This window comes from Trypanosoma cruzi, genomic scaffold (genome assembly GCF_000209065.1).
Source record: "Trypanosoma cruzi strain CL Brener 1047053512465 genomic scaffold, whole genome shotgun sequence".
In the NCBI taxonomy this organism is placed as follows: domain Eukaryota; phylum Euglenozoa; class Kinetoplastea; order Trypanosomatida; family Trypanosomatidae; genus Trypanosoma; species Trypanosoma cruzi.
Genome location: NW_001849382.1, coordinates 40,675 through 64,707, shown reverse-complemented (window position 1 = coordinate 64,707; position 24,033 = coordinate 40,675). Strand labels below are relative to the sequence as shown.

The window sequence follows — 24,033 nt, the reverse complement described above, 5'->3', positions numbered from 1 at the left end:
CTCAGCGCGCCGTTCGTCGCGGCCCCTCCTCATGCGTGCAGCAGGCGAGGCGCACAGGGCCGTCGTCATGAGCGTGTCGGTGGGTGTGCGAGTGGAGCAGTTGGGCGGGAACACACGGCACCCCTCGCAGGAAGAGTGCAGCAAAGAACAATCAAAAGAGTAGAAAAGAAAAACACGTCCATAGTGATTGCCCCAAAAGCAAAAAAGAGAAGAGATGGGGGATGAGAGATAAAAATAAAAATTTAAAGCATCAAAAAATTTAAAAAGCGCACAAAAAAAAAAAAAAAAGAGCTATGAGAGCAATTTGTTCCCAGAAAAAGTAATTCTGTGCAGGGGAGGTCGCAAGTGTCCCACGCGGCAGCCAGTCACTCCTCACAGAGCCGTAAACCCCCACAGTCCCAACAGAAGCAGCAGCGATGGCAGCAGTCCGCTCCCTCTCACAGTGCCGCCGTCACCCGTTGCTCCTCCAACGGCATGGGAGCTCGAAGCCGTCCTCCCCACACTTCCCTGCGATGGGCTCGGCAGCAGTTGCTGTGCAGTGGCAGATTCCCCCGCCGTCGTCATTTGACCCCCTGCCACGGTATGAGAAGCAGCTTCCGCTGGTGCTGCGACATCTTTTTCCAAATCGGCATTCCCACCAGAAAAGGTCAACGGGCGGTTGTGCAGCAGAGCGTTCGACACGGTCACAGACACGTCGTCTTGGCTCCCTGCGCCGCTTCCATCCCCTCCAATGTAGAAGTGGGAGATCTCGTTCGAACCCCTATTTCCCAATGCGCACGCTTCATTCCCATCCAATTGCTTACCATCGACATACGCGGAGCCCTGGCTGCCGTTCTCTAGCACAATAGCCACTTGGTACTGTGTCTCTTTCTCCCAAGTGCTGCTGTGCTCCTTAGACGTTCCGCCACCGCACAGTAATTTCCACTTACCACCGCTGTCGTACGACAGTCCCAGGAGTACAGGATTACCTTGGCCATTCGTCTTCACACCCATCAAAGAAATAGGACCCTCCTCCGGCACCTTGTCGATGGACACCGTCGCCACAAGAGTGAAGTTGCAGTTCGCAAAGTGGTACAGCTGATTCCACCCCTGCTTGCCAACGGGCCATTCCGCCCCCGCGCCACGCCCTGTGAACGTCACGCCATCGGTAGTCCCTGCTGCCCCAACACCGCTCGTTACTGTGGCATTCACTCTGAGGTACTCGTCCCTCCACGTATTCTCAGAGAAGTTGCCGGACAAAAAGCCGACCAGCCCATCCGTGACCACAGAAGTGCAGGCAGTGCCAGTCGAGGTACTCTCCGCAGCACTTGAAGTGAGGCACAGCTGGGAGAGAAGGCCGTCCACTTTCTTCCAGGTCGCCACCTCCCCCACCCGCTGCAGCTGCGCAGTCAGACGCACAGACCAAAGACTGCGCGATGGTTTCTCATCGCACTTCCTCTTCTCGTACAGTGCAATCAGCTCCTCATTATTATTAGCTTCAGTTTCACCACCTTTGTGCAACAGGGAGCTGGCGGCAACGTCGTCTTCCTCGTCACCGGATACCGGCCCAATATCAACAATGTGCGTATTGTCCGTCACCCAAAGATGAAGCTTGCCTCTTTCATTGGCTTCTTCTCCGTTCTAACCTTTAGAATACACCGGCAGAGTGACGAGCATCAATTTTCTGTTATTATCATCTCCATTGCCAACAGTCGCTGTGGTGAACCCGCTCCCAACGCCCTTCACGTTTGCGCCTTTTGGGCTGCCCCACACGCGCGAGAGTGTCCCGAGTGCCTCCGTCCACGAGTCCTCCTTGGCATTGATCTCGTACACCCTGCGGCGGCCATCATCACACGCAGCCATCATGATGAGTTTATCGTCGTCCCACTCCACGACGCAGGGATCGCTGCAGCCACCGGCAGACATCCCCTTCGGCACCTCCCAAGTCGTAATGTTCTTCGAAGTAAATAATCAGCGAAACGGTCTTTCCAGTCTCTCCAGTGCCAACGTTCCCCTTCTTGCCTTCCACGGGAAACACAAGCGTACCGTCCTTCATCCGAACACCCGATCCACCGCCACCAATGAGCCGCTTCAAGGTGTCGTGTTGCTTTTTTAAAAAGAGCCCGCGAGAGACCGTAAGTATCATTCCAATAAATTCTTTTCTCACTGCCCCCACAACTCACGTTCCCCTTCACCAGCAAAAGTCCCCAGCCATCGGCACCACCCTCCTCAGCATCAACTGTGGCTTTCCGGCTGTATGTCCCAGCAAGCATTTAAATATCACTTTCCTTCACAACTGTTGTTGGTCGGCTCACATGCGCCTTCGTCTCGCTTTGAGAAACAGCCGGACCCCGTTCTTGGGAGGGGCAATTCCCTCCATCAAAAGGACATTTATCCAGTACTGGTGACTTTACTGTAGTTTTATCCAACTCTTCTTCTGTTTGTTCACCAAACACCAGTTACTTGGATTACCTCGCATTAAAATCGCATACACTGTCTCCCTTCGTGCACTGCGCCTCGGAAACGGCAAATACATCACCATTCACCTCAACAAGACTGGGAACACGAAGCAAGCCCACTGTTTCCTCTTTCTTCACATCTCTCCAATCAAAATATGTCTCCGGTGAAGACGCTTCACCTGACGCTGCCTCATCAGCGGTGGCACCCCCACTGCCGCAGCACATCATCACGACAAGGAGAAGCAGCACCGCGAAAGTAAACACACGCCGGGACACGTTGGGCCCCTGCGGCTCACCCTCTCCTCCTTCCATCCTCCTTCCGCTGGATCCGGTCACGCGGCGACGGTTGTGTGTGCGGGGTGCCTTCACTGCAGCAACACGTGAGAGCATATAAATATGTGTGTGTGGGAGGTGTGTGTGCTGTTGGTCCTTTCAGTGCCTTCGAATTTCACAGTAGCAATTCGCGGTTGTTTGCTTTCCTTCCCAGCGTGTGTCCGTGTGTGTTCGATAAGTGAAGGAGAAAAACAGCGACAATACATCCGACACATCAATGGGAGCACAACACCCACGCGGAGAGCAGGAGACAAGACAATCCGGAAGGGACGGCACGGAGAGCCATCGCCCACAGAAAAGAGCAGCAACACGACAAGTCACGGCGGGCCGTCGGTGTGTGCGGGCCAGCCCTCACGCGGTGCAGCACGCCTCACACCCAACAGGAAAGGACAGACAGTGAGAGAGGGAGACGGATGGATGCCGTCAAGGGGCACTCACTATCAAAATGGCCCTTGAGCATGCGGCCACTCCACGCAGGAACACAGGAGGAGAAGATTACAGGGAAAGGCAAGAAGCAGCACAAACACACAAAAGAAACAAACACCAGTCACGGGAAAAACACCGCCACGGCCCTCACCCTGGCCGGCGACTCCACACCAGCCCTCACACACTAACACCATCGCAGTGCCGTCAGTCCGCGGGTGAGAGGATTCGGCCCTCCACACAACAAACGCACACACCGCCAGCAGCCACCCGCCATGGAAGAGGAGAAGAGACCCAACGCCACCATCGCCTCCAGTTCAATCCCACGGCCAACGGGATACGGCCGCAGCCCCGCAGCCAACACACAGCGCAAAAGGAGCGAGCTATCACCACAGAGCCACACACGCAGAAGCGATTCCTCACCCACCCATGACGCGCCGCCTCAGTCCATGCGGTCACGGAGTGCAGCACTTCCTCAATACAAATTATTCGGCAATCCCTTTAAGATGCTTCTGTTAGTGATGGGCCTTAGAACACAATAGAAGAAAATGGACAATGCAGTAACGCCGTGACACCGCCAGCCACAATGATTCCCTCATACCGGGCAATTCTCCAATTATGCCTTGTATGCGCACACACAATTAACATACCATATGAAAATCACGCAACGTTTTCCACCAGAAAACAAACAACCCCACTCCACCCCTAATTTCTTCTGTCACTGTTATTTTCGATAGCGTTGGACGTTCCTGGCCTTCGTGTGCGGTGCTGCCGCATGGTGCTGGTGCACGCGCACCGTATGCATGCACACACAAGCATCCAAAAATATATATATCCCACATTAGTTTTTACCAGAAATCAGAACTGCCCCCTTCCCTCCCCAATTCCTTTTCCCATTTCCGTGGCTATTCCTCACTTCGGAGAGCTGCGTCTCCTCCAAAGCCCCAGATGATATTGACACTTGGTACTGGCGCACCTCTTCCTCCAAAGCCCCGCTATTTCACGGCTTTCATCGTCGCTCACACTATCTGAATTGACGACACCACGTCTCTGCCAGCCATTCATCGGCGTGCTGTCTGCGTGCTGCACGTAAATCATCTCCCACGACATGTCTCGGGATAATTCCTCCCAACCATTAAAATACGCCGCCAGGCACTCAGTGAACTGCCTCACGGTGCTGGCGGTGATGTGGTGCGCACCCGCCGTAGCCATCCGCAGCCCAACCAGCGTCTTCCGCGGCGAATCAACAAAGAAAAAGCCGTCCACCAGCGGAAATTTTTGGGCCGCCGGTATGTACAGCACCCTGTACTCCATCGGAATCCTCGTGACACCTTTTTCCAGTTTCCCTAATCCAACGGTGCGAGTGGGGTGCCCTTGATGGTTTACTTTCAGCACTGAATCCTGTGCTTTATTACGCTTTGATGACCTCAGCTCCTTGAGCTCCTCTACTAATGCACCGAAAAACTCACTCCAAACATGAATGCGCGCAAGCCAAACCCTCCACACATTCAAGCGAAAGAGTATTCCTCTTCCCCAATACTAGCAACAGAACTAAATCCCCATCATTCATCGCGTCTCCCAAAATAGTGCGCTATTCGACGCCCGAGGCAAACGGATATCGCTGCGTTGAGAAACCCCTCAGCGCCGACTTCTCCTCTTGCTCGGACAACACTCACAACCTTTTGAGGCGGATCCCCAGAATACCACAGCCTCACTCCCCGATGTGTAAAGTGCCTTTCACCGTCCCGGGAATTGATCCCATCCAAGGCATCCTCAATGGCAGCAGAGTGCGCAACGAACTTACTCGCATCAAAGATGTGACGTGGAATCGGCCCCACTTTATCCATGCGTTCTTCGACCATCTTCCAGCACTCCGCCTGCCCATCCGTAGTCCCATCGCGCTCCATCCATGCACACATCGCCTTCACATCCATCTCGTCAGGGCAATTCACGATGATCCGCTCGGCTTTTACTTGCGTCTCCCATTCATCACAGTTGCCCACGTTTGGGGGTGACACCACACTCATGCCCCATCCGGTGCTAGACACAAAATATTCCGCTGGCGGTGTCCCTTTCTCTGTCACGTCGTAGAAAATATGCCCTTTCATCACACAATCCCACAAAACGTCCGTGGATGCTCCTCCACCCACGTGTCTTGTCACCGTCTTGATGGCCTTGTCACACACGTACGTCGTACTTCCACCAACACTGTAGACATCAAATTGGAGCTTCTCGACATCGCAGTGCAGCAGCTGGTAGAGGAGGTACGAGCCGGCAGCCATCGACTTCCCGATCCCGGGCGTCCCAATCAACACACGCCGCCCAGGCGTAAAGTAGGGCTCACCGTCAGTGCTGAACCACTCGGTGAGATCGCCCTTGACAATCCGCCACACTCGCTCCACCTCACAGTTCACGTAGCAGTCACGAGTGGATTTGTTCTCCTTCCATTTCCACGAGTACGGCCCTTCCCTTGTCCGAGGCGAGCACCATCAGTCTGGGACGCGGCCATGCACCGCCCCGCTCCATCTTCTCACCTCTCAAGTCTTGCGTGCCCGCACAAAGCAGCAAACACAATCAGAGCGCCCACAAACCCAATCATCCCCCTCACTCGCTAAACCAAATTATTCGCATGGAGTGGCATTTAAGCACACAGCACCAATAGCAGGCTGCATGGAATTTCCCCGCCAACCCCGCAAGGAGACACAACAACTCTACCGAATCAAAGTGACAGCCCCTCGGTGCTGCCCGCAGTTCACATGACAGGACAAACTCCACGCACGCATAGTTCCGGACTCCTCGCTGTTTCAGTGCACACCAACAGAACAAGTGAAAAAAATACGTGCGCGCAAGACGGCGGTTAAATACGCGAATGTTTCAGCCTGTTTTGTTCGATAGCGTTGGCGAGCGATCCCACACAGTCCAATCAAAGTGGCACGCCGGACAGAATGGCATCAGCCAATAATAAACGAAAATAATTGCGCCAATGCAAAACGCAGCAGGAATTTGGGTTTTACTCCCAAATTCGGGGGGTGACGGTGGCATCAGAGTGTGTATGTGCGCAGGGCCCTTCGTGGGACGGTGCTGTCCAATCCCGCCGTGCCCTGACACAAAAGGGCGACAAAAAAATAGGAGCACACTCTCCAGAAAAGGAGTGACGGTTGGGCAGTCAACCCCCGTTCCTTCTCACGCGACATCCACATATGCGCACTCCACCTCAAATACGTACGTCCCTGGACGCCGCATGCATGAAGTGTGGTTTCGTCACTCGCAATGTGTTTTTCCTCCTGCAAACAACCAAATAATAATAATAATAATAATGGCCATGGCGCAGCTTCACTCAGGGGAAGCAATCGGAGCAGACACGAGTGGGGCCAGGGATCATAACAAAAATATATCTAAAAAGGGGGCAATAGCTCCTCCAAGCCGCAGAATCGTGCAGTGTCCATCCCTCTTCCTCTAAACTAAAGACCTCCTCGACAGAAAAAATGCAACAGACAAATGTGCAGCACAATATCTTTTGCTATCCCGCGTTAAATCTTACCTCCCATGCGTGCCACGGCGGTGGTGCCGGCGTTACATCCGGGATGACTCCAAAGTACCGGGCGCCATGCTGTGGAGAGTGGATGCCTGCCGCACGTGCCCGCGTCAGCGTATAACACAAAATGGAACACAAAAGAAAACTATCCACGACTCAAGCTACCCGTGTGTGGCCGTACTAAAGCAAACACCGAGACACGTGTGGAGCAACTTCAAAAAAAGTGAAAAAGTGGAGGAAGCCACCAGAGTAATCCAAGAGAACACACCAGTATGTACATACAAAAAGAAATACATCATTCCGCATAATTCCTCGTTCCTTCTCTCGCTGTTCTTTCTACACAACATCAGAAGTGTAAAAAGTGACAGGCATTCCCTCCCACACAGTCATCGTGGAACAGGAGAGAGAGTCACTGCAAGCACCCAGACAAAAATAGAAACAAACCAACAATCAATGACGCTGTCGAGCAGAGCACGATGGGTGGCTGCGCAGCCGCACAGCCGTGGCACCCACGCTCTCCCTCATGTCAGCCAGCAACGCACACTCACAACCTCCAGGAGGTGGCGCGTCACAGAAGGGCTTCATCGATTGTTTTCCCTAACGCCTTCCTGAATGCATCCTATGGCCCGCACACCAGCACCATCGTCGAGCACGTCCTTACTACTAAGAGCAGATATGAAAGAGAGAGAGCACCAGCCCCCATACTCGGTGCTGCAGCGGCGGGCGCAAAACACACACACACACACGTTACGCATCCGCCCCGGGCCAGCGTGATAGTTCGATAATCCGTTGTCGTCGATAATCGATAAAATAAAAGCAACAAACAATCACCCAATCAACCTATGAATAACGGAAAGAGAAAAGATCCCTGCCAGACGCATCCACTTCATGCCGCATCTGCGAGGGCTTTGTGTCGTCTCGCCGCGTAACGGTACTGTTGGGGTCGGAGCCTTTCCACCTCAAAAATGAGAAACTGCGATAACTTTTTCGTCAAGCAAACCATCCTCACCTGTCCAGAGGAGCATAATTAACGCTGCAGCTCGCACTGGATGCACGGTCAAAAAGACTCAGGGCGTCTGAGCGAATTTCACCGGCCACGGGCCGCGGCGGTGCGGGTGGTCGGTACGACGACGCAACAGTGGTGCCTGAGGCGTACGACGATGACGTCATTTCGTGGGGCTTCTGCGTCTCGTCGCCGCTCTCCTCGTCATCGCGCAGCAGCGCCTCCAGCCCTCCACGCCGCGGCTCGCGCAGCTCCTGCCAGTGACGGTCCTCCGCGTACCACACAACGACGCTGTACACAGCGACCGCAAGCAGCACAGTGGTCAGCAGCAGCACCATCGCCATGTACGCCCTCGCACCGCCGTCGCTCGGCGCAAGGTGGTTGGCCGCGCTCACCAGGCACAGCAGTGCAAGGAGTGCAAAGCTCGCCGTGTGCATCACCGTCAGGAAGGACGAGCGCATCATGTTCGTGAAGGCAACCACGCCCGCACCCGCAAGCAGCACAGCCGCCATGCAGAAGTACTGGACGTGGCAGCCTCCCACGGGCGGGTGCACAGCAGCAATCAGGCCCACCACACACAGCACCGACAGCTGGAAAACGCACCAGTACAAGTGGCTGCCATTCATGTTCGTCAGCATGCCGCCGTACATCCGCTGCTGCGCCGCGGGGTGCCAATACCCGACGGGGTACAGCAGGCGCTCGTGCAGCGGCTTCCTCGAAAACTGCCAGTACCTCGTGAAGCTCGCGCCCGTGTGGCGAGCAATAAAGTAGCACACGCCAGCAGGAAATGCCGCACCGTACAGCACGCCAACGACACCGATCACGCGGTGCTGCACGCGGGCGCCGGGCATCGCCAGTGCAAGCACGGAGCCGAAGAAAATGCCGAGGTGCAACGTGTGCGCCACAACGTACGTCAGGCTCGGGAAGCGCATCGCCGCCCACGCACTCGCCGCGTCCACGCCGCGCCACCGCCGGAAGACGACCGTCACACCGCAGTGCACGCACCCGAACACAGCGGCCAGCAGCGCGTTGCCCACCACCATCCACAGCGGGTCAAGGGCAGCGAACACCGACAGGAAGTACGGCAGCGCAGCGGTGCTCGCACGCTCCTGCGCCGAGGTGCATGACATCCTCGCAAACACGCCAAGCACCTGCATCTCCAGGATGGAGCCCAGCCCGCCGGTCACCACCACGGCAACAGCCGCCGCACCCGCAACAACGCCGGTGATCGCCGAGAGGGCGCTGGCGGCGGCGGGCAGCATGTCAGACCTGATCGTGAAGGACCCAAGCAGCACACCCTTGCAGCCGCCAAACACCGCCACAGCGTCGCAGCGAATGACTATCGTCTCGTCGGCAGCAATGAAGTAACCGCGGTGCAAGGGCACAGCCAGCTCCAGGACGGTGGACGGATTCGTCGCGTTGCGCACCCACGTCGCGTTGCGCAGCATCGCTCCCCACGGACCACCAAACCCGCGCGGCTGCGCCGTCGACACAGGCACGAAGCTCAGGTGCGTGCCGAGCTGCGGGTCGCGTGCCCATCGAAACGGCGGCGGCAGCGCCACCATCAGCCGCGTCGGGACGGCGCTCCCACCGCCGCGGATGTCGTTCTGCGTCAGGCTGCCTCCAGCCGCCGTCGTCGTCACGGCGAGCGTCGGGCACGCCACGTGGCTCCACCACAGCGTGCCGCTCACCGATGCCGTCGGGGTCCACGTGGGCGGCGGCGCCACCGTCTCCGTCACCTGCAGGGTCTCTGTCGGCCCGTACTGCGTCGGACTGTAGTGCGTCGCGCTCAGACTCGGCGTCCATGTTGAAGTCCACGTCGGCGTCGGGCTGCGCGTCTCCGTCAGCGTCGCCGTGTGGCTCAGCAGCGGCATAGCGGGCGTGCGGTCGCACCCGTCCACGTGAGGCAGGTACACCGGCAGGCAGTCGCGCCCGTACCCGCCCTCAGCACAGCGGCAGCCGCACGACGCCGACATCGACATCGTCGCAGCAGCAAAGCAGTGCACGTCGGCATCGCACACGCTGCACGCCACGGGGCGGAATTCCCCGATGATGCCGGTGGACCTGTACTCCATCGGCTGCAGCGCCTGCCCGTTGAGCGTCAGGCACCCAACGACGAACCTTCGGCCGGCACCCACAAGCGCAACGGTGCCGTCCATCACGACGGGCCCACTGCCGGCATTCCCGTAGAGCGTCAGCGTGCTCTGCACAAGATCCGCACTGCGCGGGTACGACGGCACCGACAGAAGCCTGCCGCTGATGCTGTTGCCGCGCACCGACAGCCACGACCCGGACAAAAACGACGCCGACCCCCGCAGCTCCAGCAGCGCGCCATCCGTCAGCGCACCGGCGTTGTCGTTCACTACGACGGCGGACGCGCTGGCCACCACCCCGCTGTCGAGCACCAACCCATGCGCGGCGTACACCTGGCTCCCCGACACGTGCAGCACAGCGCCCCCAGACGCAACCACGCGCGCACTCGCGTACAACGCATATTCACCACCGAGCACAGCCGCGTCCAGCGCGACACCGCCACCGACAAGCTCCAGCACCGCGCCGTCCACCACCACCGTCCGCCCACCAGTCATCACGGTCACGAGGGCCACGCCAGACACAACCAGCACGGACCGCACGAGCCGCAGGCCCGACAGCACCAGCACCGGTGCGTACGGCGAGGACTGCGAGCCGGGAAGATACACAAGCGGCGTCGGCCTCGCGGCAACCAGCAGGGAGTCCGCCACCGTCAGCACGGACCCCGCAGCGAACCTGCCGGTCAGCACAAGCGCACCGTTCAGCGCCTCCACGTCGCACACCGACAGCTCCACCGGCCCGCTCTCGTCGCTCCCCGCCGTCCCCGCACCGCGCAACGCTCCACCGCCCATCACGTACAGCACGGCGCCGTTACGCAGCGACACGTTCTGCACAACGATCCGCACGCCATCCCGCGCCATCCACGGTACGTAGAGCACCGGACTCACGCCGTCCAGCACAACGTGGCGCAGCGTCACCTCGCTCGCACCGGCAGGCACAACGAACACCGACTGCACCGTCACGCCCTCGCGGACAAACACTCTCGACGCAGTGCCCACAGCGGGCGGCAGCGCGGGAGCGCCCACAGGCACGCACGCCTCGCCGTACCCGCCACTGCCGCACGCGCACACGCACACACCGTCCCTCATGCTGGCCGACGCCGTCCCGGGCGCGTAGCAGTGCGTGTCCCTGTCGCAGGCGTCGCACCCAGCAACGTCGATGCTCCCAGCGTCGCCAAAGCCAGCCGCTGCGTACTCCTCCGCCGTCGACAGGACACGGCCACCAGCGTCGTTGCACGCCACCCTCAAATGCGCCCCAGCCGCAAGCGACAGGCTCACCGACAGCATCCGCGGCAGCAGCGCTCGGTTGCGCACAAAGCTCAGCGTGCTCCCAGCAGCGGTCACGGCGCCAGCGGCGTGGAGCATCTCCCTCGAGACGCCGTCGTGCACGTTGCCCTTCGCCAGCAGCATCGACCCGCCATCCAGGCTCACCGTCGAATAGAACGCCACCGCGTAGTCCTCCGTCGACGAAAAGTCGCTCCGCAAAAATGCCACAATAGAGCCCGACACGCTCACAGCCCCACGCACAGACACCGCGTGCTTGCACAGCAGGAAGACGCTGTCAACAAACGCCACCACGGAGCCGCCACTCGCCGCAACACCGCCCTCCACCGACACGCACAGCCCCAGCGCCGTCTGCACCAACAGCCCGTCCACGTACAGCGCACCGCGCGACGAAAGCGCCACGCCGCCAACCACCAACACGCCAACAGCGTCGCGGAACACCGCCTTCACTTGCGTGCGCGCAATGGTCAGCACGCTCCCAGTCAGATTCACGTTGTGCACCACGAGGCACGCGGAGAGGTCGCCAAGGTCGTAGGCGCCGCGGTACGCAACACGATTCTCTGCAATCAGCACCGAGTCCACCACAGTGACGCGCGAGCCCGGCGGAAATCGGTTCGCCACCACCACGCCGCCGCCGGAGCGCGACTCAAGCCCGCTGATCAACACTTCGGCGCGCTCGCCAGCAGGCGGGTCGGACCGCCACCCCAAAACGTACAGGCTCGCTCCGCCCACAAGCGTGCAGTTCGCCAGCGTCACGTTGCGCACGCTCCCTGACATCGACTCCACGTCCACCACGACGTCCGCCGCGAAGGTCACACCAACGTAGCACGCCACCGACGTCCCGAAACTGACGTTCACCTCCAAACCCACACGCACGTCTCGCACACAAAGGTCGGCGCCGTCGGTGCTCGGTGGCTCGGGGACAGCGACGGGCAGGCACGCATCGCCGTGACCACCCTCAGCGCACGTGCAGGTGCAGCCATCACTCGAGACCGTCGTCGTGTACGCAGGGAAGCACGACGTCGCAAGAGTGCATGGGTCGATGCAGGTCAGAATGGTGGCATTGTACACGGACGGAATGCCGTACTTCGCTTCCCCTTCGCCGTTCACACTGTTGCACGCAGCCACAATCGCTCCGTTTGTGGGATCGGTTGACCCTGAGAATATCCACAGCGCTTTGGCCGCTCCATTGTTGGACATGAATTGGTTGCCGGACACAGTCAACGTGGAGTCGCGGAGATTCACCGTGGGGTTAAAAACAGCAAAGGCTTCCGATGGGGATTCACGGCAGAGGTTGCCGCTCAACTGCAGCCATGAGTTGTAGTAAATGTGGGAAGAAAAAGCTGAATAAAACACAACCAAGCTTCCCTGCATGTCGTTTCCCTGAAACACAACCGCGGACTGGGACTCCACACGTGAAGCCCAGAAAAATAAAATGAAGTGCTTCACCGGCCTCGACACAAGATTGCCTCGGATCACCACGGCAGAGTTGTTCAGTACACTCAGCGATGAGGACTCGCTGGACCCTTCAAGATGTATCAGCGTACCGTCACCGCCAGCCATATGAAAAGTGTTGCCCATCACCGCAAAAAGGGAGCGCCACGACACCCTCAGAGAAGATTCAACGACGTAAATGGCGCTCGACGATGCCGTCACGCTATGAAACACATTGCCGCTCAGCACCACCGCGGAGTCATTGCTGATCGCCAGCCCATTCATCGCAACACACGACGGCTTCCTAAGGCCCAAACCTGACCGAGGGATCAGCCTCGTGACCGTGAAGCGGTTCCCGCTGATCGTGATGTTCGTGCGCGGTGGAAACACACCCTCCGGGCTGAGCAGCGCGTCACGGAACGTGTTGCCGGTGACGACGATGTTCAGCGACCCCACAGCGGCGTGCGCGTTGCCCAACAGCAACAGCACGGCACCGTCCCTCCACGTGCAGCCATCGAACGTGACACTCGCCACGTCGCCCGTCATCGCTCCAACCAGCACCGTCAGGCTCATGCCGTCCCCGCTGAACGTCACGTTGCGGTAGCACAGCCACGACAGCCCGCCGCCCACTGCATGCGCAACCTCGGGGTACACCATGTCGCTGATGCACTCACCAACCGGCGTGGGTGGTGGCGGTGGCGGCGATGGCGATGGCGGCAGTGGCGGCGGGCCAGCAGGCACGGGCGCCGGGACGCACACATCGCCGTGCCCTCCAGCAGCGCACTGGCACCTGCAGTCAATAACCGCCGTCGTCAGCGGAGCAAAGCAGTCGCCATCCTTCGTGCACTCAGCGCACACCGCAACCGTCGTCACGTTGGTGATGCAGTGGAGCTCCAGTTCAGCTGCCGTCGTCACCTCCCGTCCCGCAACCGTCAGGCACCCAGCAACGAACTGGTAGCCGGCGTCAGACTGCGATAGCAAGGGCCTCGACAACCCCGTCGAGCCCATCTTGCAGCCCGTCAGCGTCACCACACTGCTGCCGTCAATGCTCACAAAAGCGGACTCACTGTCGTGGAGCATCGCACCCACTCCCACGTCGTTGTCGCGCCAATCCAACCAGCTTGACTCCTGGATGGTCCACGAGTTAGATGCATAGATGGCGCAGGACACAGAGCCACTGTTCCCCACCACGCGCAACACGCTGTGATCCGACACGCTGAAGCCACGGTACTGATAAAGAAGGCTTGTCCCGAAGAACACTGTGTTGTTGAGCAAAGCAAAAACAGAGCGATCGCTGACACTGAGGATATCCAAGTAAAACAGGTGTGTGTACCCACCGAAGCTGCAATACCGCACGTGCAGCGAGCTGCCACTCACCAGCGTCAGCGTCCCGATCGAGTACAAACCAAACGCATCACGCTTCGATGCATGCGCATTTACGTTGCTGACCAAAAGCGAGGAAGCAGTCAACAAAACTTCGTACAGCATCACAACGCTCAGCTTGTTGTTCACTGTGTCCGGCAACTGGACCGCGGAGGACTGTACCGCGTCAACCTCCGTGACGGCGATGTCACAGTGCTGCGGGAGGGCAAGTGCAAATGCAACAACAGAGGACCGCATCACCGTCCGGCTCACGCGGATCAGGACGCCGACTGACTCGGCCACCTCAACATCTCCAACAAACTGCAGCACAGCCCCGTCAAGGAATGTGCACCCAGTGAGCGTGATGTTGATGGGGAGATGCAGCGGCATACTGTTGAAAGAAAATGTCAGCGCAGCACCTACGCCGCTGAATGTCACACCCACGTAGCAGTGGTGCGTCTCCCACATGTTCAGCGTGAGGTTCGTCAGCGTCTGGTTCACCACGCAGCTCGTGTCGCCGTCGACGGCTCTCTCCGCCACGGGAGGCACAACCGTGTCGGGCACCTCGAAGGGAAGACACGACGCGCAGTGCCATCCGTCCTTGCAGCTGCACGAGCACGAGCCGCGGTCCACCGACTCCGTCCCGGGCATGTAGCACGCAGCATCGTCGTTGCATGTGCCACACCCGAATACCTCCACTTCCCCAGGAAACACACCGTCGTACGACACCTCCTCATCGTCCTGCAGGTTGCACCCAACCACAAACCGCGCGGGTGACGTCACGATAGTGCTCCATGGAAGAATTTTCGCAAAAACATTACTCGACTCTGCCTGACGGTTGTGTGCAAGCACCACGGTGGTGCCTTTGTCTGACAGCTGAATTTTGTGCCAGGAATACAAAATAGTTAATAACGAATCTGTGCTCAAGTTGTTGCCCTCCACACGCCACTGCGCACCGCCCTCGAGAGTCACCGAACCGTCCAAATACAACAGCGTGAAATCAGAAAACTCCGTCTTGCCAACAAATGTGCAGTCCGCCACTCGCAGCAGCCCTGAGGAGCCCACGGTGGTGGCTCCAAAAAGATAAACGCCATTGACCGCGTTCATCGTGTTGTTCTCCACGTCAATGTAGCCGCCGTTCTTCACATCAACAACGTCAAAATAAATAGCAGTCTCAGAACTGTCAACCCCACCCGTTACCCTCAACGTATTTCCCTTCACGATGATCCCGCTACCATCAACAGCAAGGGCATCATTAAAATAAACTGCGTAACCATTTCCCTCGATGCGGTTGTCAATTAGCAGCAGCGTCGAGGTCGCACCAAAAGTAAACCCAAAAAAGGAAATGGCGTGGTCCGACTTCGTCACAAGCGTACTGCCCGCCACAAGTATCTGGGAGCTCGTGCCAAAATCACCCTCAAACTCCAATGCACCAGAATCCAGCATCGAGGAGATCACGTTCACGTGCACGCGTGCACCACTCCCCCCAATCGACAGGCCCATAAGGACGCACTGCAGCAGCGTGATGTTGAGTGTCTGTTGTAGTGCGTCGAAGCTCCACAGGTCCAGCACGATCGCGGCGGTGAAGGTCACGTTGACGAAGCACAGACCACGCAAACCGGGATCAGGATAGTCCACGGAGCTGATGCTGCCACCGTGCACGCAGCGGACCTCCGTGTCATTCGCATCAGGGAGCGGAAGCGGCCCAAGGCCATCCGGAACAGCAGCTGGCACACACGTGTCACCGTAGCCGTCAGCAGCGCACTCACACTCACAGCCACTGATGCTGCTCGTCCTCGCCGCAAAGCACACGGCGTCCACCGTGCACGCACCACAGTCCAGCACCGTCACGGGTACCCAAATATTGAGGTCGTCTCCGTAATCCGTCACAGGAGAGCCCATTGCCTCGTTGCACACGCCGTAGATGATCGGGAGCGTGTCGGATGGCGGTGACCAGTTGCTTGTCATGTGTGCATGAGTCGACGAGTACAAGCCGTAAGTGAGTTTGTTGTGCAGTATCGACCACACACTCTGATCGCGGAACGCCACGCCGTTCTCCTTGATCACGTACACAACGTAGGCGGTGCGGAACTCGTTGTCGCGGTGCACCAGCCAGCTGTCACCAGTCACGGTCAGCGTTTCTGCAATGAGCATGGCGAAGCCAAGACGGAAATTACTGGACACAACCTGCAGCACGCTACCGCCATCCAAAACAACATCCCTGAACACACACGCACCTTCGTAGATTTCAATGCTCGACGCAATCCACGAGCTGTTCTGTATGGAGAACACGGAGCCGCCGCTGACACGCAGGTCCGACGCAAGAGCGTACATCACGTGTGCCCGCGACATAACGACGCAGTTGTCCATGTAGAAGACGCTGGACAGGTTCACGACGAAGCTGCGCTCCACGAGGATCGCAGCGCACAAGCCCCCGCCACACACCAGCGACGACCGCGTCATGACAACCCGCGTCGACAGCAGCCGGACGCCGTCCAGGACAAGCGCGGGGCCGTACCGGGATCCTGCGTGGCCAGGAGTCATCGGCACGTACTGCGACCCGCCAACCGTCGCGCGCAGCGTCGAGTTCGCCAGCAGCACACTCGAGTGCAGCGGCATCGCGCCATGCAGCACAATCGTGCCCTCCAGCGACGTCACATTCGTCATGTTGACGAGGGCGTGGGGCATCAGGTAAGCCGTGCTCTCGCTGAGGCCGCCAATCCGCAGCTGCGCGCCACCCGCAAGCACGCAGTGGCGCAGCGTCACGTTCAGCACGTCAGCGAACGCGTCCATCGAGCGCAGGTCCACCGCCACAGTGATCGGTCCGCTGAACACCACCGAGTCGAAGCACGCCGTCGCACGCACGCCGCCAACCGTCACCGACTCCGTCAGCGTCACGCCACTCACGCAGCCCTGCGCACCGTCGCCACCGTCACCGAACCTCGCAGGCGGCACGTCAAACGGCAGGCACGCCTCGCCCACGCCGCCGGCGCGGCAGCCGCACACGCAGTCAGAGAAAGACGCCGTCAGCGCATCAAAGCACGCCAGCGCAGCCGCACAGCCGTCGCACGGCACCACGCTCACGGAGGGCAGGCCGGCCATGCGGTAGTCGCCGCTGCTCTGCAGCACCCGGCCGCCGGCACGGTTGCACTGCACCGACACGACGCCGCTCGTGATCGTCAGCCCGGAGACAAGCGTCGCGCCGGTGGCAACGCAGCGCGCAATCGACACGGCACCGCCGCTCAGCGTCACACCCGACAGCGACGCCACCGACGACGCCTCGCCCACCGCCCACACGTCGTGCAGGTCCAGCCACCCGCCGGAACCGACCGTCCCACCGCCGCAGCGCACCAGCGACGACGCAACAGACCCCTCGACGCGCAGAAAGCGCAGCACCGAATCAAACACCGTGAGGCGCTCTCCAAGCACAATGCCTCCGCCGCTGCTCACAACCGACACGTTCGTCACGGAGAACACCGAGTGGCTCCGCAGACTGAGACGCGACGAGGACGCCACACGCATCGCGAACGCGGTCGGACCGCCCGAAGCCTCCAGCAACACGCCGTCAAGCACCACCGCGCTCGACAGCAGGTCCACGCCGCCGCCAACGTGCACCGCCGACCCGCCCGCCTGCAACGACCTCAGCACAGTGTTGCTCACACGCAGCTGCGTCTGCAACAGCGACGTCGCGTGCAGCACAAGCGGCGACGCCACCGCGTCCGTCAGCCCGCTCAACTGCGAGTAGCGCATCGGCCCCGCCGTCACAATCGTCGAGTCGCGGACCGTCACGTTCGTGTGTGCCGGCAGGTTGTGCACAAACGCGAGCGAGCAGTAGCTCCCGGACAGCCCGCTCACGCTCACCTCCAGGCTCCGGTCACTCGCCGGCTCGCCGCTGTAGCCCCGCACGTAGATCTGCGCACCGCCGTCGCACACGCAGTTCCTCAGTTCGATGCGCAGCGCGCCGGGAAGCATCGCCGCAACGTCGAACACAACAGCCACGCCGTTCGTGATGTACACGCCGTCCATCAGCACCGTGTCCACGGCGCGGCCAACCGTGATGGCTCTGTCCACCGTGCCGCCCCGCAGCCGCAACACCACCGCATGCACCGCGGGCATCCACGCCGCAGCAGCAGCCAGCGCCAACAAAAAGAGCAGCGCCACACGCATAGCCGCAATGGCACTGTGCCGCACACGGTGACGGCTGCGCGGACACGCACCCACCACAGACCACATCCAATGAACCAATCAGATACCAACAGGGTTGTCGTGGTGTGTCGCACTCGCACCGTCGACCGTAACTTTTGTCTAGCAAATCCCTTATACAGATGGAAAATCCAGTGACACACTTCCGATAGATCGATATCCCAATACTACTAGTCCTAATACAGCAATTAATCCCTAACACCTTGAAACGATAGTTGTGCTATTCAAACCAAAGTATCTCTAACTGCACAGTCAGAAAAGGAAGAGGCAGCAACAACAGTAACCAAACACATTGGCACGCAGAAGCATCCGGTCACAGACAGTCCCCATCACAGCACAGCCGCCGAAGCAAAGCCGCGCTGACGCAATCACTTCAGTGACACCATCGCCCTCCCCTCATCGGCCAGCACAGCTCAAAATCGCACCGCGGATTGGTTGTGAAGTAACGGCAACTGTGCAGTATACACGGAACAGCATCAAATTTTCATTCTACAACTGCCCAAACGTATGTAGTCCGCATCGGCCGCCAAAAAAAAAGACCACGGAAGGGTACTGCTCCACTCTTCCTCCTCCTGACCAAGGCAAACCCTTCATATCCTCCCCCTCCACGGCCTGAGAGCCGCAAAAGGCCGTCAAGAAAAAGCACGTGTGTGGATGGCCCGGATTTGCAGGCGGGTCGGCAGCCACCCACGCTCGCTCCCTCACACATCTCTTCTTCCCCCCACTCGCACACAAAAGGGCGGTGTCATGGGGAAGAGAAGTCCGCCGCTCAGCGCATGCAATAAGACACACGCGAAAGCCACGCCACCCACGTCGCACCGCAACTAAAAGCAATGCGCGCAGCACACACACAACCGCGACAAGAGGGAATAAGCGAATCCAAGTACATACCGCAGCCCTTTACTTCCCCCTTCCCCGACGAATTAGTGTTCCACACTCACAAGTGAGGCACGGCGCACACCATCCGCTCCCCCAAAGTGCACTCAGCAGGCCGACGCCCAGCCACCCCGTGCCATCGCAGAGGGGTGCACAAGCAATCGTCGTCGCGGACCATCGGTGCCTCTAGCAGAAAAGAAAGAGAAGAAATGGGGACATGTCCGCAGCACAGACAGCAGTAAAAAACATGAAACGGAAGCACTCAGTGACAGTAGACACGGCAAAAACGAAAAGAAGCCGCAGGGATTTAAGAAATCAAAAAGAAAAAAAGGGTGAGAGTCCGTCATGACTCCTGGGAAACAGAACCAAAAGAAAAATTTATTCGGCAGGACTTTCATGTGCCATGCAGCACAAGACAATCGGGGACGTATGCATATTCCCTGCACTAACAAAAAAGGTAATGAAAAAAAAAGGTTGCACTCCTCCACCAGCCCACACAACATCCCTCATATTCCATGCGGCATCCGGCCTGCTCCGCCACTCCTCGTTTTGTGCACTCCGCCGGACGCGCAGCAGTGACGCCGGCACCGCGTGTGGGCAACAAAAGAGAAACAAAAGTCGGAAACACGTCGCTCATAGCGGATTGTAGCAAACGGCCATTGAAAAAAAAGAAACTGAGTATTCGAAAAAACACCAAAAACAACTGAAAAAGTGGGGAAATATTTTTGAAAAAGAAAAAAAAGCATTAAAAAAAACATTAAAGGAAAACATCAAAAACCGCAAGAAAAGCGGCACGTATTCTCAGTCGGGAGTCGCAATGCCACACTCGTTGCCTCACAATACTGCCACAGCTCCACACAGTCCCAGAAGAAGAAGCATCGACACCCGAGACACGCACACACGCGCAGTGCTGTCGACATTCCAATCATGCAGCATCAATTTCGCGTCGTTGAGCAGGGCGAGGCGGTCCTCTTGGCTCGCGCCGCTCCCAGATTCGGAGTGGTTATTTTCTGGAACAGGGGCCTCGCTTTGTTTGGGCAGCAATCCCTCACTTCCAGCCAGAGGCGCCACGCTCTCTTGTACTGGCTGCGCATCCCCATCTCCAGTGGTCTCCCTTGACTGCAGGGTTGTTGGGTTTGCTCCCTCCTCCGGCGCGGATTGTTCTTCCTCCCCCATCGGGCTTTCCACTTCCGTAGTGAAGAAATCCTCGCTGTGCGTTGTCTCAAAATCACCTGCTCCTGCAACAGCGGCCGTAGGCGAATTGCTGTTTTCGCCAGAGGCGGCTGGTGCTGCTTCCCTCTCACGGCCTGTTGGAGTGCTGGTAGTGCTTCCCGCTTGATGGTCGTGTTGCGCCACGGCAGCCTCGGCGTCTCCCTGTGGCAATGGCTTCGACTGAAGAGCAGCTGAGTCAGCATCCTGCGATTCGGTGCCACGGCCGGACCCAATAATCTCTGCAACAGGGACGGGCGCCTCTGGTGAACTTTGTCTCAAAAATTCCGGGCGTACCGTCCTGCTCCACACCCTCTCCTCGTCGTCCCATGAAACCACGGGAATGACACTGCCGCCGGTGGCGGATATCGTGCACACCTCCGCGTACTCAGGGCAAATGACGTTTTCCTTATTGTAGGGTGGTGTGTCCCACGTAATTTTCTCCCCTTCCGCGCATGGGAACCAACCAAAGCTACGCTTTTCGGGATCTGTCAGATAAATTTGCATGCCGAGGCACCTCCATGCCGCATGCATGGCAGCACTCAGTCCCCTCCGGGCACCTCGCATCTGTCGTGTTGGTGGGAAGCGTGTCCAGACACCACGAAGAGGGCTTATCCCCGGGCCTCGCAGAGAAATATTCTCCCTTCTCAAAAACAGCCTCAAGGTCCCTCACGTCCATCGCGGGATCAGTGATGGGGCAACGGTCCATTGAGTGCTGTTTTGAGAATTCAATGATACTCCGCCGACACAAACCGCGGGAATAACGATCCGAAGCGCAGCGTTCGACACCATCGTCTCTGTTGCAGAACATGTGGGAATATTTACTCAGGTTCAGTTCGGAGCACCTCTTCTGCAGCAGCTCACAGCCCGACTTCTTGCCCCAACGCATCGGCTCCGCCAACTTCCAGTTCACCTTGAAGTAGCCCAGGTCAGCAAATGCAGCCAGCGTCAGCTCCGTGTAGTAGCCGGCGCCCCCAATCGGTGCCATCAACTCATCCTTCGCGTGGCGCTGTGACCAGTGCGACTCCAGCGTACTCCCGTCCCCTTTTTGATCTTGTAGCTCCATGCCATAAATGTCATCGCAGTCGTAGTGCTCCCTCGCAGCCATCGCGGCACTCGTCGAGTCCACCACCACCGACAGCGCCCTGCCACGCACACCGGTAACATTCCTCACCATGCTGCGGCTGGCCATGTGCGAGTGGGCGAACCCGAGAGCATGGGCCATCAGGTGCGCGGCGAGGCGGGTGTCGAGGCGTCCGCAAAATAAAACGGACGGGGCAATGTTCATGACGCCAACGACTGGACGGCCATCCTCCAGCGTGGCGCACGGCAGTGCCCACACACCACCCGGCGCTGCAGCCACGTACAGCACCATGTCAGAATTGGCAACGCCCTTGGAACGATGCTCAGCAGGCACAGTGAAACGACTGCAAACACTGCCAGTGGCAAATTGGGGCACAACCAACGGACGCTCCAGTGGCTGGACGAGCAGACGATCCGCATGCAGTTTGACAGCTGCAGGGACAACCTTGTCAATGAGGATTTTCCTCTTATTACTGGAAAGAGCATCGCCCCGACAATCGTAATAGCCTGTCAATGGATTTTTCACGTAAGAATAATCTGAGCTGCAATACTTACTGGCATCATCCAGGTCCCTTGTCGACACGTTGATGCGGATGGGTGCCCATCCATTCCCCCCGATGACGGTGTATGTCTGCGACGCACTTCCCGTTCCTTAAGGCACGTTTTTCATCACCATCGGCATCGATTTCGTCCTGCCGACACGCATCGCATCGTCAAAGGAGCAATGGTACGCCAGACTGGCAGCAAAGCACCCGCTGGAACAACACATCAAAGTCAACATCATGAGCAGCAATGGCAGCGCTGCAGGGCACGGTGAGGCGAGGAGCCACTGAACCATCGGCGTGACTGTTGGAAAAGTATTTCTTGGCTTGATGAGGCAACAAAGACTGATTGATTGAAAAGAAAAATAAAACGCAAACGTCACCACACAAGGAAACAAATGATGGTTAATGAAAATACGTCCATTCAACCACAACGCAAGCAGAGATTCAAAACTCACACGTGACTGGAAGCCGAGGCGTGGGACGACCAGCGCACACACACTCTCATTGCTCCCGTAAAGCAAAACACACACGCAGAGGGAGAGAGAGAGAGGTCGCCCACTCAATGCAATAAAAACAAAACAGAAACAGTTACGGTGCTCCGTCCATGCAGCCAGGCAGGACGGCAGCGGTGCGTGTCGTGCAAAAGAGAGCACCAACGGGCCTGCATGGGTGTGCATGCATATATACAATGGGCACATTATTGTGTGTGCCTCGTGGGGTGAGGTGAGGGCGAGAGTCCATGCAAGGGGACACACACACACAGAGAGAGAAGGAAGAGTGTGTGTGCGGGCGGTGCATGGCTCTCTCACACTCACTCTCACGCGGCCACCACCGCAGCAGCAGCGCACGCAACAACAAGAAGAAGCAAAAGAGGGGAGGTGGTGTGGGAGACCGCGGTGCTTCCGTCACTGTCGCCAAACTTAGGTGTAGCATTCTTTTGGGTGGTGGCTGTTTCTGTTTCCGTCTCACTGGCTGTGGGAGCATCGTCGGTATTTCTATCTTCAAGCCCGTCTTGTGGTTCTTTTCCGTTAGACCGTTGATCACCGTTGTCGAACTTCTCCTCATTTTTCTGGGCTCCATCACTGCCCATTGTATATATGGATTTTGCTGTTGATTCCGCTGTATGGCTCGCAGGTGCATCCTTCAAATCTGGTGTGTCTGTTTCTTTTCTGTGTTGCTTTGGCGCACCATTTCCTGAGGGGGTTTGCAGTGCTTCGGCCGCCGTTTTGGAGTGTGACGGTGGCGTCATGCTTGTTGTTTCGTTTATATTTTGTAAGTCTTTTGATGCTGTTCGGTTTGTATCTCCTGTTGGAACAGTCATTGCTGGTGGTACTGGGGGTGCTGAGGAGTCGCTGCTGTTAGGGGATAACCCGGTATTGTGGCCAGTATTCCCTCTTCCCCCGTTCGCGATTTCACCGTCAGCAACATTAGTATTAAGTTCTGCGTTTGGTGTAGCGGACAACTGTACTTGCGCAGCAGAACCAAGTGTTTCTGCTCCATTCACTTTATGTGGCGATCCATTTTGAGGCACTGATTGTGAGTGATCCTGTTTTCCTTTGGAGCCCCCTTTTCCCTGGCGTAAAGGTTGCTCAGAGGAATTTGGATCCTCATCCTCATCAACCTGGGGGTTTAAAGATTTTTCATTGGAAGCAGAATCCGAAGGCTCACTTTCACCTTCATGAGAACTATCACCATTTGAACCTCCACTGCCTCCATGACTCCCATCTGCGAGAGAAGACTTATCACCACCTCCACGTTCGCCACGAGTTCCGGGATCACCAGAAACAACACCGACATCCTCAGCGTAACCACCGCCGGCACCGCACCACAGCACGCAGAGGGCACTCACCAGCAGCACACGGCCAGTCATCATCATCGCCATCACTCCTGTCACTTGCCTGCAGCCTTCAGCACAAAATAACAACACGTCAACGCAGAGCGGAAGCAAAAGGAGAAAAAGAGACGGCCGCTGCAGCACACACAGCCAACGCACAGCCATAAATGGCATCAATCCCGCAGCCGCAGCAGCACGCGTTTCATGAAAAATATTAAGCCAATAAAAGTGCACAAACGCACAACGCCATGCAACAATTTAACAAGAAAAACACACAAAACAAGCAAAACAAAACAAAAGCAAACAAACAGCAATAATGTCAAAAAAGTAAACACAAAAAAAGCTGCACCGAATGCCTCCAGTGTGCAAGCACCCATCTAC

The 24,033-nt window shown here is 57.9% G+C and overlaps 2 protein-coding genes and 3 pseudogenes across 2 annotated transcripts, besides 9 other annotated features; all 5 read right to left on the bottom strand.

Annotated features, from left to right (window-relative positions):
* Positions 1 to 2,189: part of a sequence feature (areas not merged during assembly with more than two copies in the genome that could not be assigned to a particular haplotype) that runs on past the window's edge.
* Tc00.1047053509287.170 lies at positions 372 to 2,828 on the bottom strand (annotated as a pseudogene).
* Positions 2,190 to 2,490: a sequence feature (areas merged during assembly that could not be assigned to a particular haplotype. This can correspond to areas where the two haplotypes were merged or to regions with more than two copies in the genome that were merged during assembly.).
* Positions 2,491 to 22,283: a sequence feature (areas not merged during assembly with more than two copies in the genome that could not be assigned to a particular haplotype).
* Positions 4,052 to 5,626, bottom strand: Tc00.1047053509287.150 (annotated as a pseudogene).
* Positions 6,492 to 6,512: a microsatellite.
* Tc00.1047053509287.140 (dispersed gene family protein 1 (DGF-1), putative) lies at positions 7,735 to 18,135 on the bottom strand (the record flags this gene model as incomplete). The annotated part of the gene is made up of 1 exon (XM_814972.1): positions 7,735 to 18,135. The coding sequence occupies one exon, from the start codon at positions 18,133 to 18,135 to the stop codon at positions 7,735 to 7,737; it is 10,401 nt and encodes a 3,466-aa protein (XP_820065.1).
* Positions 13,219 to 13,269: a microsatellite.
* Positions 20,390 to 22,057, bottom strand: Tc00.1047053509287.130 (annotated as a pseudogene).
* Positions 22,284 to 22,844: a sequence feature (areas merged during assembly that could not be assigned to a particular haplotype. This can correspond to areas where the two haplotypes were merged or to regions with more than two copies in the genome that were merged during assembly.).
* Tc00.1047053509287.110 (mucin-associated surface protein (MASP), putative) lies at positions 22,636 to 23,700 on the bottom strand (the record flags this gene model as incomplete). The annotated part of the gene is made up of 1 exon (XM_814971.1): positions 22,636 to 23,700. The coding sequence occupies one exon, from the start codon at positions 23,698 to 23,700 to the stop codon at positions 22,636 to 22,638; it is 1,065 nt and encodes a 354-aa protein (XP_820064.1).
* Positions 22,845 to 23,467: a sequence feature (areas not merged during assembly with more than two copies in the genome that could not be assigned to a particular haplotype).
* Positions 23,468 to 24,033: part of a sequence feature (heterozygous, non-Esmeraldo-like haplotype) that runs on past the window's edge.
* Positions 23,913 to 23,960: a sequence feature (T-rich).